The 12,229-nt window shown below is 30.7% G+C and overlaps 3 protein-coding genes across 4 annotated transcripts; 1 reads left to right on the top strand and 2 right to left on the bottom strand.

Annotated features, from left to right (window-relative positions):
• Positions 1-39: 39 nt before the first annotated feature.
• On the top strand, positions 40-12,227 carry LOC139087182 (protein FAM76A). 2 transcript variants are annotated; one of them, XM_070635924.1, is made up of 5 exons: positions 40-211; positions 290-348; positions 430-546; positions 612-1,068; positions 12,095-12,227. In XM_070635924.1, exons 1-5 carry the CDS (start codon positions 119-121, stop codon positions 12,158-12,160), a joined length of 792 nt encoding a protein of 263 aa, XP_070492025.1. In that variant the 5' UTR covers positions 40-118; the 3' UTR covers positions 12,161-12,227. The 2 variants fall into 2 exon arrangements, with proteins under 2 accessions (XP_070492025.1, XP_070492024.1); XM_070635923.1 differs by lacking the exon at positions 12,095-12,227 and adding an exon at positions 1,266-2,242.
• Positions 2,925-4,935, bottom strand: tap (Basic helix-loop-helix neural transcription factor tap). The gene is made up of 2 exons (XM_070635939.1): positions 4,359-4,935; positions 2,925-3,986 (listed from the first exon to the last, which is right to left on the bottom strand). The coding sequence occupies exons 1-2, from the start codon at positions 4,765-4,767 to the stop codon at positions 3,499-3,501; spliced, it is 897 nt and encodes a 298-aa protein (XP_070492040.1). The 5' UTR covers positions 4,768-4,935; the 3' UTR covers positions 2,925-3,498.
• Positions 7,462-11,988, bottom strand: iPLA2-VIA (calcium-independent phospholipase A2 VIA). Its single transcript, XM_070635918.1, has 15 exons — positions 11,803-11,988; positions 11,248-11,461; positions 10,148-11,155; positions 10,013-10,092; positions 9,438-9,947; positions 9,273-9,365; positions 9,038-9,205; positions 8,932-8,961; positions 8,829-8,864; positions 8,714-8,770; positions 8,535-8,635; positions 8,328-8,469; positions 8,216-8,259; positions 8,080-8,154; positions 7,462-8,018 (listed from the first exon to the last, which is right to left on the bottom strand). Exons 1-15 carry the CDS (start codon positions 11,810-11,812, stop codon positions 7,935-7,937), a joined length of 2,652 nt encoding a protein of 883 aa, XP_070492019.1. The 5' UTR covers positions 11,813-11,988; the 3' UTR covers positions 7,462-7,934.
• Positions 12,228-12,229: the final 2 nt, after the last annotated feature.

The following is a 12,229-nucleotide window of genomic DNA, read 5'->3' as shown; positions in this document are numbered from 1 at the left end:
AAATGCGTTTTATGCTTTTCATCATAGTAGTCGCGGACTCTAATACTAGTTTTCTATTGTATTGAAGAAAATTCCTTTCTTGCAAATTTAAATAAAAAAAGTGTTTAATTATATTAATATGAATCCTTTGTTCGCTTGTTCACGTTGTTTTAGAAAATTCGCATTCGAGGAAATATTTGCCACCTCAAATGAAGGCGATATGTTGTGTGGGGTAAGTAATTTCTACAAAATTTTCTCAAGCTTTCTTATACAAACTAGTTTATGATTTTTCTTCATCATCATTTCTTAGGAATGTAGGACAACTAAGGCAAAATGTAATTATTGTCGATCAGAATTTCCACAGTCAGGGTATGTTTATAAACAAATGGAAGTTTAATGCTGAAGCTTACGAATATTTTTTTAAAATTATTTTCATTGCAACAATCATAGTAAATCATCCAGTAGTGTATGTCCAAAATGCAGTGAGAATATGAAATTGTATGGAAAGCCGTCAGCATGCAGCTTGTGTAGTATAACTGCTGCATTTAAATCGGATAAGTGTCAAAGGTAAGTTGCAAAATAAGGAATCTATAAATAAAATCTAATGGCGTATTTAATTAAATTAAATATAGATGTTTAGCGAGTATGAATAAATATGGACCGCCTGTAAAGTGTGAAATTTGCCAGCAAACGTGTGCATTCAATCGTAGTGATCTAAGAATTGATGGCAAATTACATTGTTGGCTGTGCAAATTGTCATACAAGAGAGCTTTAGCAAAAGCTAAAAAGTCTGATATAGAAAAGCATAAGGAAAGAGCCAAAAAGAGGTCTGCAGATGATGGAATTAAATCAGGATCAATGAAATTGAACAACCAAAGTTCATCGAATCGAAATAGCAACTCAAATGCCACACGAGACTTGTCTAAAGACATGCCAGATAAAATTCAAAAGACTTCAAATAGTGTAATAGCTCCAATTCATCATCAATCAGATCATGTTGTAGCGTTGACACAATTAAGAGAGCAAATAGCAACTTTACAAAAGAAATTGCAGCAAAAGGATAATCAGTTATTACAAAAAGATAAAGAGGTGAGTTAATAAACAAATTTAACACTTTTTTCTTGTCTTGTCTTGTCTTTCTCTCTATCTATCCCCTTTCGTAAAAGTTTATTAAAAATATATATACATATCTATTAACTACGTCAATTAATTTATAAAAGTGTTCAAAATACGATAATTTATACTCCATACCATGTATGTTATCTTGACTTCGTTTTATTCATTAGATCACTGAGTGGAAAGGAAAGCATTTTGCAATCGAAACAGAAATGAGAAATAAAATGACAGATCAAAAAAAAGTTTTTGAAACAAAGGTTGACATAATGAATAAAAAAATTCAACATCAGCAAGTTCAAATTGCTACGTTATCTAAATCGAATAAACGTTCGACAAAGGAAAGTGTTAAAGAACGAGAGAAGGATAATAGCTCCGGTACAGATTCTCCCAACACAAATTAATCTGTTTATTGCCGTCGTCATATAAAAAAATATATCTACTTTCGTCTTAAACATTATTATTTGATTACTTTTATCTGATATTATAGAAGAAAACTTCATTTCTTGATTATTATTATTTTTTCTTATTTTTATGTCATCTCCATTATTATCACGTTAATTAGAACAAATTTGTTTATTTTTAAGAATTATTTGAAAACTCTATTATTTTTGATATAATCGAATTTTTTATGTATTTGCTGTCTTTTGAACAATTAAATCATGAAAAAGAAAACATCAGATGTTTAGTTATCATTACTTAATTATTTTCAAACAAGCATACTTACCAATTGTAGTAAACAATATTTTTTAATATTTAAATATCCCCGATTCGGGATAGTAAAGCGCATTTTTGCTAGACTAATTAACTAACTAAAAAATCTTGAAATTTTTCTGTTAATTTTCGAGTTGATTGATTGGATGTTTGTGTCCTTACCCCTTAATTTGTTGGATATCATAACGGAATAATTAATGTATATCCAATATATTCGGATTGCTTGAATTTAACCATTTTGAATTCTTTAAATTATGACAAGCTGGTCAAAGGCAGTGATTTGTTGGGCAAAAATGCGCTGAAAATTAATTTTATATTCTTCGGTTTTTAAAAAAGAGACGTCTATGATAATTTTTAAAAAAATCTTGTATGTAAAATGTGAAAAAAGGATATTTAAGAATAACAATAAAAATGTTTCAGAAAAAAACAAACTAAAGCTATCAGATTTTAACCATTCCGCATTTGTAAAAAAATGGGTTAGAAAAAAAGGATTTAATTCGCGTGAAATTTCATATAAAATCATATTATTAATGTCAAATCGTTACGATCGATTAGTTCCAAGTTCAAAGCAATTGAAAGCAAAAAAAGATGCAATTTATCGAGACGAATTTTTTGTCACAAAAATTATTATCCCTCGTTAGTGCGAAAAATTATCCACATAAAAATCTAAAGCTAATAAACCGTCGCTACGAAATTGTTTCCACATAAAACTAACATAAATTTTTTTTTTGTGCAGAAAATTTCGTGTACATATATTTGAGTAAGCACACAAACTATATGTGATCTTGTTAGACAGGTGTCGCAGAAACAAAAATACGAAATGCCTATTGTTGTGAACCACCCTAAACTTCCATTTACAACAAAAGAGAGAAAAATCAAATTGTATTACTAGTTATTGTGCATTGTATGTATGTTTATGCTGTGTGATCATGAAAGGGAAAGTGATTTAAAACCTACTGTATATCTACGAAATAGAATTTTCTACTGCTGGTGCCTCGATGCTATTAAAACATTATGAATTTTATATGCATTTCCATTGTTGCTAATCCCTTTTGATGAAAGAAATCAGAAATAATAGAAATCGTTTATATGCTTGCTGTATAAATAGAACGCTTTATTAAATTTCAATTTCATAAAAACCAAAAGATTTGTATAATCTTATCAAATCAATCAGACTAGGATATGGACCATACGAATAATTAATATTTAATTAATTTTCTAAAACAAATTGTCGATCACTAAATTTCATGTCCATAATTTTCTTTTCAAACAGCATTAAGTACACCATTGATAGTAAGAAATGACTAAGGAATTGATGCAAATTTAGTGATCAAGCATTCATTTAAGAAAATTTTACAATAGTTAATAAAATTTATGATAGTCAAAATATTTTCAAGACAAAAGGTCAATCAGAGCTAGCTAGTCAAGCTCGATCATGTCAATTGATGTCATGAAAATATTTAAAGTATCAATCAGAAATCACTAGAAATGAAAAGTTTGCATACAATCTGCTAATTTAAAGATTTTATGAGAAACTTGTTGCTATAAAATATGATTCAAATTAACATATCGCGCATCGTCGTGACTGCTGAATAAAATATCCATTTGTGCATCACATAGCGACTATGCCAAACTATTCACTTTCGTTATCTTTGTTATTATTGTTAATCTTTATAACTCATTGAGGGGCTGTTAATAGAAATTTTGCCCCTGATAGTATCTGTTGTCGTAACATGGATAGTCACTTGTGAGTTCCGTGTTGTATGTTCTACCTGAATGAACTGCTGTTTCGAAGGCTCCTTTAAATAATTCATAATTTTTTACGTTGATATTATTATTATCTATGACTTTAGACTGCTGATAAAATCCTGTTGAATTAACATTTTCAAAATTTGATGAATTAAATCCATTTGTGTAGTTATAAGAGGCATAATATCCACTAGTATCTTGACTGCAATATGGTGATGGGTTGATGAAAAGAGCCTCAAAAAGTTCTTTTGTAACTTTCTCGCCACTTAATGTCAAACTTTGTAGCTTCTCGATATCAAAGGTCTTTAAACTATATCCATGCTCAACGACTTGAGTTAGTGCGAAAATATAATTATGTGCAAATCGCAAAGTTTCAATTTTTGTGAGCTTTGTGTCTTGAGGCAAAGTTGGAAGAGTTAGTCGTAGACGTTCTATTGAGGAATAAAAGAGATGTTTCAATTAAAACTGAAATTTCTATTTTTAACGGAAATAATTTGAATTTTAAGTCTTTGCTGAATTCAGCAAAATATGTTAATTCAGCGTGATTCAGCAATTTATTAAGAAATATTTTGCTTAAAATCGTTTATATCAGTTTGTGAACTTTAAACAGATGCAATATTTAGTTTAAAATTTTTCGCAAATTAGCATTAATCTATAAATAAAGATATTTTGATTCTAAAACATCCCAAATACGTTAATTTTACAAAGAAGCATCAAAATAAAGTGCTGAACTTGCTGAATTCAGCTGATTTAAAAAAAAACGTTTGAAAATTGTTATAATTCAGGATTATTAAAGAACTTACCTAATGCTTCATTTAAACTGTGCATGCGATTTCTTTCTCGATCATTTGCTTTTATCCTGCGGTACTTTCTAATCTTGGTAATTTGAGTTGGACTTTGAGATCTTGATATTCGGCTTTTTCCTTGTGCATATTTTCTCTTCGTTGGGGTTGATGTGGTAGCTTCTGTTGATGGTTGAAATTCTTTTTCCAACTCTTGAAATTCCTCGATGGTTACTTTTGAATTTCTATAATTTCTCTTCCTTAACTTTGTCTGTCCACATGAACTGCCAAAGTTTAGTTTTCTTGGCGTTAACGAAAAATCACTGATTTCATAGCTTCGTTCAATTCCACTATCTAATGATGAATTATCATCAAAGTCATATGATGATGTGTCTTCAAAATTAAAACTACTGTTGCACGGTCCTAACATTTTGTTATAAGCACTTTAATCAAACTTAATCCTTTATTTTTATTATTCTTTCACATTTAATCCTTGACAAATTATTTTAAAATACAGTTTAAAGTCTTCACTGTGGATTATTTTTCATATTTCCCCGCGTACATAGATTTACACAAAAAAACGTCCTTTCTGCTCACGTATCGACGACCAACTAAAACTGATGTTTACATTTTGGTAGTACTATAAAACTACCAACAGTTATCAAACGAAAAATCAAGTCCCTACAACCCTCGAATGAACGTTTTAGCTTTTTATTTTATGTGCTGTTGTTTAAAGGCACCCCATAAATAATTTTTATTTTGCCTGCCTCGAGGGGTTATATAACGGTATTACTAGACCAATTGCTAACGAGATGATGAAGAATAAAAGGGATAGACTGTTCGACCTTAACAAATGCATCTGCATCAACTTGATAGATTTTTATTCAGACGAAAATGTTTTTTTCATTGAAATATTGCAAGGATCGCAATGAGGATTTAAATGGGATTTATATTACAATTCATACTGATTCCTAGTACGTCCCAATGTCTTATGAAAATTTTTTCGTACCCTTAAGCAAAAAACTATGTCATGAATATGAATTATATGTAGTGAGTGATAAAAAAAATCTATTTATGTTGGGTGGGTTTGATGAGTGAGAGACAAAGAGTCGTATGGAAAGGAAAAAATAACATATCTGGTACTTAAATAAAGTTGATACTTAACAGGAGAGTGAAAAAAAAAATACATTGTAAATGGAATAAAAATTGATAATTGCGAGCATTGAATATCAAAGGATGGATGGAAGGAATAAAATTATGCATTTTGTTTATTTAGATTATAACTTAGGGGTCATTGAGCAAACGACACGCTGATTTTAGAAGATTCAATTGGAACCGAATCATGTTAACCACCCTAACTAACAACATGCTTTCGAAAATTCTTCACGCCGCTTTTAAAAAACCATTGTACAATGGATTATCCTTGTTCTTAGACCAAGAATTTCCTGTATTTGATTAACAAATTTTAGCATGAAAAATTCTAAATAATGCCATACATCCATCCATTGCAACCCTCCTAGAAATCCTGCTCTAATTGATTTCGAATCACTTCAACTAGACTTCCTGACTCGCGTACAAACTAACAGGTGTGTTTGGATATTTTTTTTTGTTGTTGTTGCTGTTTGCGTAGAGGCAATGCCTGAAGGGGTCTTTCGTACTCTATGACTTTATGATTTTTATGTTTTGTGTACAAAAACTGTTTCATGCATGATTTTTCACGGTTTAACGTTATTTTATAAATATTCATTATATTAGTTTATTCTCAAATTAATATATGAGAGTATTAAGCGTCATGCGAACGACCACCACCTGATTAAATACATGGGAATAAACATTTGCTTAAGGACATAATATAGAAATTGAGATGATTATTTAATCAGGATCAATTACTTCAAATATTTTGTCATTTATTAGCCAAAAATTGATGACACGCGACCAAGCACGTGTATTGAATTTATACAAGCATGCATCACGCCGCACTTAAGGATAAGATAACCACTTATTAACACTTTGATTTCTTTCTTTAGACCACAACAGCTGCTGAAAATTTTCATTAAGGCTATTTTCACAGATGTAACATTTTTAATTATTTTGCATTTTTATTTTAATAACTTAGAAATTTATTTTAACATCACATAGTGCCGAAATTATTTACACATTAGTTCCTCGTAATCATTTACCACCAATATGAGTATGGACGGTATGCATAACCACCCCAGTAAGTTGGCGTGTGATAAATACTTGAGTAATAGCTGCTGAAGAAATTTAAAAAATATCCTCAAAAATTGTTAATTTAATTAAATTATTTAATTAACAAACCTTATTGGATAGTATGGATATCCACCATACCAGCCATGATAAGCAGACTCAGCACCTTTCAAATCCTTCTCGTCTTCGCCATCCTTTAAATCTTCAATATTATCAAGTTGCTTTTCTTTCTCGTCATCTCTTGGTGCTGGAATAGCGAATGACAATGCGATGCAGCACAAAAGAACAAAGATCAATGTCTGAATATGGAAATGAAAATAAGTTAGAAAAGTTGAAAATTTTATGCAGGAAAAGTATCAAAATTTACAAGCTTCATTTTGAGGATTTTTCCAAAAAAAATTCTAGTCTTTCTGTAATGTTATCTATTTGAATCACTGACTGAAACTGATTAACAATAGTTTAAACAGCTATGGCTTTTATACCTACTAAAAAATATTATTTGCAAATTAGATTCCAAAACGTTTATCGTTAGAAATAATCTCACGATGTGATGGGAAATATAGTTTGTCTCTTTTTTAAACACACAAAATTAAATAAATTCTTTTAAATGCTCGCTTATGCATAAATGGGCCCTTCACAATAAATAATTAAATGCATAAAGTTTTAAAAAGCCTGGGTTGTACTTGAACTCGACAAATTTTCACGATCAACATCGATGAGAAAATACAGCTCTGAAAAATGGAAACTTGACAGTGATTTTAAACACAATACCTCACTAAATTACTTAATAATGTTTAATTTGTTTACGTAACGATTAGTAAAGCATAAAATTAAATACCTGCATTAGTTGACCGCATTCTAATTCACAGATTAGCTGAAAATCTATTTAGAATTTAGTGGAAGCTTCTATTGAATATTTGTGTATTTTAAAATTTCTCATCTCTTTATTAATAATTCATAAATAAATTTATCAAATATATAGGTATAGCAATAAATTCAAACATTTTTAATAAATAGGTATTTTTCATCCTTAAACATTTATAAAGAAGTTGATACATATTAAGTTTCTATAAAATTCCTTTTTTTGTGCTTTTGATGAATTTCATGGAATATTGCAATACTTTGCACGTAAATTTATAAAGCGTAATTATTAATAAAAATGAAGGAAGATCAAATAAATTTGAATTTTCACGTCTGAGCATTCTGTAACTTAAAGTTGCAGCGATGAGCCAAAATCAAATTTATCATATCCTCCAACTTAATGAATGATTCATTTTCTCTATTGTAAAACTGTTAAACATCAAGGAATAATCAAAACATAATTTTGTCATGATTGATATTTCTTTATAAAGTCCAATGTGTTATTCTAATCTTATAGTCGCTTGTGCCTTACTTCAGGAAATTGATCACCTCAATTACTTTTTTTCGATTCTGATACATGTACGCTTTGGTCTCCCACATCATATTGATAAGCTGTGAAAAAGTTTGTGGACATTAGAAATTAGATCAACTTATTGACATGTCAATGACTTACTGGTGCGTCAATTTTTTCATCCATAGCTATATCTACAGACATTTGTGGATTAAATCTGTAATATGGCACGCCAATCTGTGAATAACATTTAATTGATATTAAAACTTGTTAAGTATAAAATAACACAACAAATTACCATACTACACCAAGCCCTTGCTCTATCGATTACTCTTCCGTCAGCTATAAACAAAGCAAGTAAAAATTAAGCAATTAAATATCAATAGCAATTGGATTTCCTCTATATTCACCTAAAGTAGCTTGATCAACAAGCAAATTTCCAATAGCTGAAATTCCATATGCAAGTTTGGCTGTATCCCAAATACTATCTGGTCTAAATACATCAATTTCCTTCAATTCTGTTACGGGAGGCATTCCAGTTCCTAACGATACCTTTTTAATTATGCAGACATAAAAGTCAGTGAGTTGGAAATAATCTTGAAATGTAACTAACTTACAACAATTGAAACAGGAACGGATTCACTCTTGCGATTCACAGAATGTAATGCCATGTTGTACTCGTGTATTTCTGTCATCGCGTCAAGGGTTGGATTGTTTGCTATATAAATTATCATACAATGTCAGTATTATGATTAATGTGACACATAAAAGGGAAGTTAATGAAACTAGATCTTACCGATTAAGCCTCCATCAAGAAAACGTTCAAAAGCTCGGAAATATGAAGGAGCAGCACCTAAATTTAGAATTATTTGTTATTGTGGGAATTTTAGTCATGCCAAGTTTTATATTACCAGTCGCTCTTGCTGCTCGCCAAATCAGCTGATTTTCTGTAATTCGTAAAATAAAAGAATAGAATATTTGTCATAAAGAACATGCTGAATTTTTTAATCTTACCTGGTTCGGGCGGTGGAACTCTTCTGTTAGCTAATGGGAAAATATGATTAACAAAGAATAGTTATGATTAAAATTTATGATATGCATTGTCTTTGTTAATACATACTTGATGGCGTTGTAATGCCGAGAATATCAGATGCTGGCTTATAATTCCTAAATAAGTGAAGATCAACTGGTTTCCGATCTGCTAATACAGCACTAACCATTAGCTTCGGATGCTTAATCTCTGACATTACTGTGTACTCTCCCAAGTTATCCTTCAAGACATTTTCAACTGATATTTTTAGAAATAATGAAAATCAATCATTTAAATTTTTTGACAAGCAGATAGAATCACTTACGCAAGTCACTCGGATATGGTCTTGAACCGACGAAAGCAAGATCCTTCATTCTCAAATATAAGCACATGCATTGCTTCATCGTCTTGCCAGCACCTAATAGTTTATTTAAGAATTTAAATTTTCAGATGGAACTAACTCTTTTATTGGAATGAATGTTTTACTCACCAATTGCCAAAGCTAATATTCCACCTGTTGATGTTCCTGCGATCCAATCAAACAAGTGGTTTATTGGAGTTTGTGACAACTGCTCTATTTCAAGCAACATTTGGACTAAAACTAATCCTCTTATGCCACCACCATCAAGACACAACAATCTTCCTCGACCGATAAATTGTTCATCCTCTTCACTCGAACTTGGTTCGTCTTCATATTGCATTGTATCGTCACTAACGTCTTCAGATGTAGAAGTTGCTCGATCACATGTATGAACTTCCTTCTTTGCAGCAGCTTGTATGTTTGTAGTAAACATTCCTAGTAAAGCATCCATTACACTAGCTCCTTTCTGTTCAGCACTTATGTCTATAAGTGTTGGCTGTTCTTTTGGTAAACGAGAAATTTGTTGATTCAATAAACTTGGGATGCTTGTTCTTCCTCTAGACAACTGAGATGTTGTTGCAAGTATTTGTTGTATAGCTTCTCGTTGCTCTGTAGTTTCTGGCTGAGCAGGTGGGATTCCTTTTGATTTGTTTAAAATAAAAATTAGTCACTTGATAATTTGTAAGGATCTGCTAAACTATTACCATTGTATTCGCCTTTAAAATTACAACCTGGTGGGCATTTCGAATAAGTTTCTGGGCATCTTTTTGCTCCAACTGAATGACTAAAAATAAATGTTCACGTGTAAAATATATACTATAATAGAGAACGTAACTTACAGTATATATAGAATCATGTTGTCATTTGAGCCTGCTGCTTCTTTCCCGACCATATGGCGTGGTGTCTGATCATTTTTATTTTTCATATTAATGTCACATCCAAAAACTACAAGACATTGAACTATTGGAATTAGCTTTTTCTCAACGGCTATATGTAAAGGGGTATTTCCGTCCTTATCTTTTAAGTCAATCTCTGCTTCGTGGGCCAATAAGGAAACAACACATTCAAGTTGATTTTTTGAGACCATAACATGTAGAGGAGTGCGACCATTGAAATCTAATGAGTTAATGTAGCATCCTCTTTGAATAAGAGCCTCTAAAACCTCTCTTGAATTTGCCCAATGTAATGGAGTTCCACCGTTTTTCATATCCTGTGTGTTCAACTTATTTGCATTATTTTGGAAAAATTCAGCAACAGAAGCTGTTGGACTTGTCATTGATTGTAATTTATTTTGTGACCCTCCATTAACATGACGCGCTGAAATATTCACATCCGCTCCGGCGCATAAAAGTGCATTCACACAATCAGGATTATTGCTAAGACAAGCTTTATGCAATGGCGTGATTCCTTCTAAATTAATGTGATTAAGATTTACGACGCTTTTGTTTGCTAAAATTGAAATCATTTCTTTTGACGTATTTGCAGCGTAATGAAAAATTCCATCACTATTATAATCTAAATGATCAAGTTTTGTATGTTGTAAAAGGGCTTTGACCATCTCAATATTTTTAGTTTTTATGGCTAGTTGAAATGGAGTCATGTACTTTACATGATCTGGATAATCAATCAGTTCGGCTACTGCTGGATTACTTAAATAATCTCCCAAATTAAAATAAGCTACAAGATGTGCTAAAGACCATGAAGGATTCTCGATTAGCAAGTCACAGACCTTTTGTAATCCTGGTATATTGTAATATTGATTAGCCATTGTTACGAAATTCGGAACGCGATGTGTAAATGCCTCAAACTTTGCTAAAGCGTCATCTTGTGTTTCCGCTCGATACAAGCTAAAAATTGCGAAGGAATGAGTCAACATACTAATTGAAATTTGTAACGTCATTTAATGCTTTAATTCCTCATTAAAATCTGATATTCTTACCTATATGATGAATTAACACTCTCTGTCGCTGGTCTATAAAGTACAACTTCATAGAATCGTTTATTATTTTTCGATGATGCATCAGGTTGAATCGGTGGTGCATAAAGTAACATGCAATCATCTCTTTGTAAGACATTGTAATTAGCAATTGAATCTAAGCTTTTTTCAATTACTTTATTCGGTAGAATATCTCCCGTCAATAGATTTTTGATAGCTAGAAAGGTTAAAATAGTAATATTCATGACTACAATATACAGTAATACTTAAAAATTATCAACAAATTACATGCTCAATTAAGCACATAAATTTCTTACATTAAAACATTAAAAATTGCATGCAATCATTAATGCATATGTAAACTTTTTTCGGGTAGATAAATACTAGGAAAATTAATGACTAATATTTAGTCACTAAGTTAGAAGATGAGTATGACCTTCAAAGTCATCTATTGATCTTTGAGCCGTGTATTATCAAGCTATTTCAATTAAAACAAATATAGTCTATTGACTTTTTTAGTCATCAATCAAATGACAAAGAACCAAAAATTCTAATTACCATTAAACATCCTGATTAACTACAATCCTATGAGTATTCGGTTTTGAACACTTTTATTGTTTATTACTTCCTTAAAAAATTATTATCAATCCTTTAATTCCGCCGTAGTACTTGACAATTTTATATTGTTATAAGATTTTTTTGTTGTGACTTTTTACATTCTTTTATGCGACTCTATTTTTTCAAAGTCCTGTTTCGAATTTGCCAATCTATTTTTGGACCGAGAATTTATAACTTACAGTTATCATAACACATTTTATTGAATTATTGCATTTTCTTAACCTTTTTTCAGACATTACTGGATCTTTATATAATTATTCAGATAAGCTATTTGGAAGAATCATCATGCTGGATGTAGTTTATATAGGCTTCATACATCAAGGTAAAATTTTTTAATTTGATTAAATGGTCATAAAAGTTGAAAGAA

Source organism: Chironomus tepperi, unplaced genomic scaffold, assembly GCF_022539635.2.
Source record: "Chironomus tepperi strain 1889 unplaced genomic scaffold, CSIRO-AGI_Ctep_v1 contig_100, whole genome shotgun sequence".
NCBI classification, from domain to species: domain Eukaryota; kingdom Metazoa; phylum Arthropoda; class Insecta; order Diptera; family Chironomidae; genus Chironomus; species Chironomus tepperi.
This window is presented reverse-complemented; position numbering and strand designations above follow the sequence as displayed.

Bases quoted from the DNA above. Each gene is read 5' to 3' on its own strand.
- LOC139087182 (XM_070635923.1), top strand. From the start codon at position 119: ATGAATCCTTTGTTCGCTTGTTCACGTTGTTTTAGAAAATTCGCATTC. The intron at 547-611 runs GTAAGTTGCAAA...AATTAAATATAG, and splicing joins AAATCGGATAAGTGTCAAAG to ATGTTTAGCGAGTATGAATA. The intron at 1,069-1,265 runs GTGAGTTAATAA...TTTATTCATTAG, and splicing joins TATTACAAAAAGATAAAGAG to ATCACTGAGTGGAAAGGAAA.
- tap (XM_070635939.1), bottom strand. From the start codon at position 4,767: ATGTTAGGACCGTGCAACAGTAGTTTTAATTTTGAAGACACATCATCA. The intron at 3,987-4,358 runs GTAAGTTCTTTA...ATTCCTCAATAG, and splicing joins CAGTTTAAATGAAGCATTAG to AACGTCTACGACTAACTCTT.
- iPLA2-VIA (XM_070635918.1), bottom strand. The intron at 9,948-10,012 runs GTAATAGTTTAG...ACAAATCAAAAG, and splicing joins TTTTAAAGGCGAATACAATG to GAATCCCACCTGCTCAGCCA. The intron at 9,206-9,272 runs GTAAGTGATTCT...TAAAAATATCAG, and splicing joins ACCATATCCGAGTGACTTGC to TTGAAAATGTCTTGAAGGAT.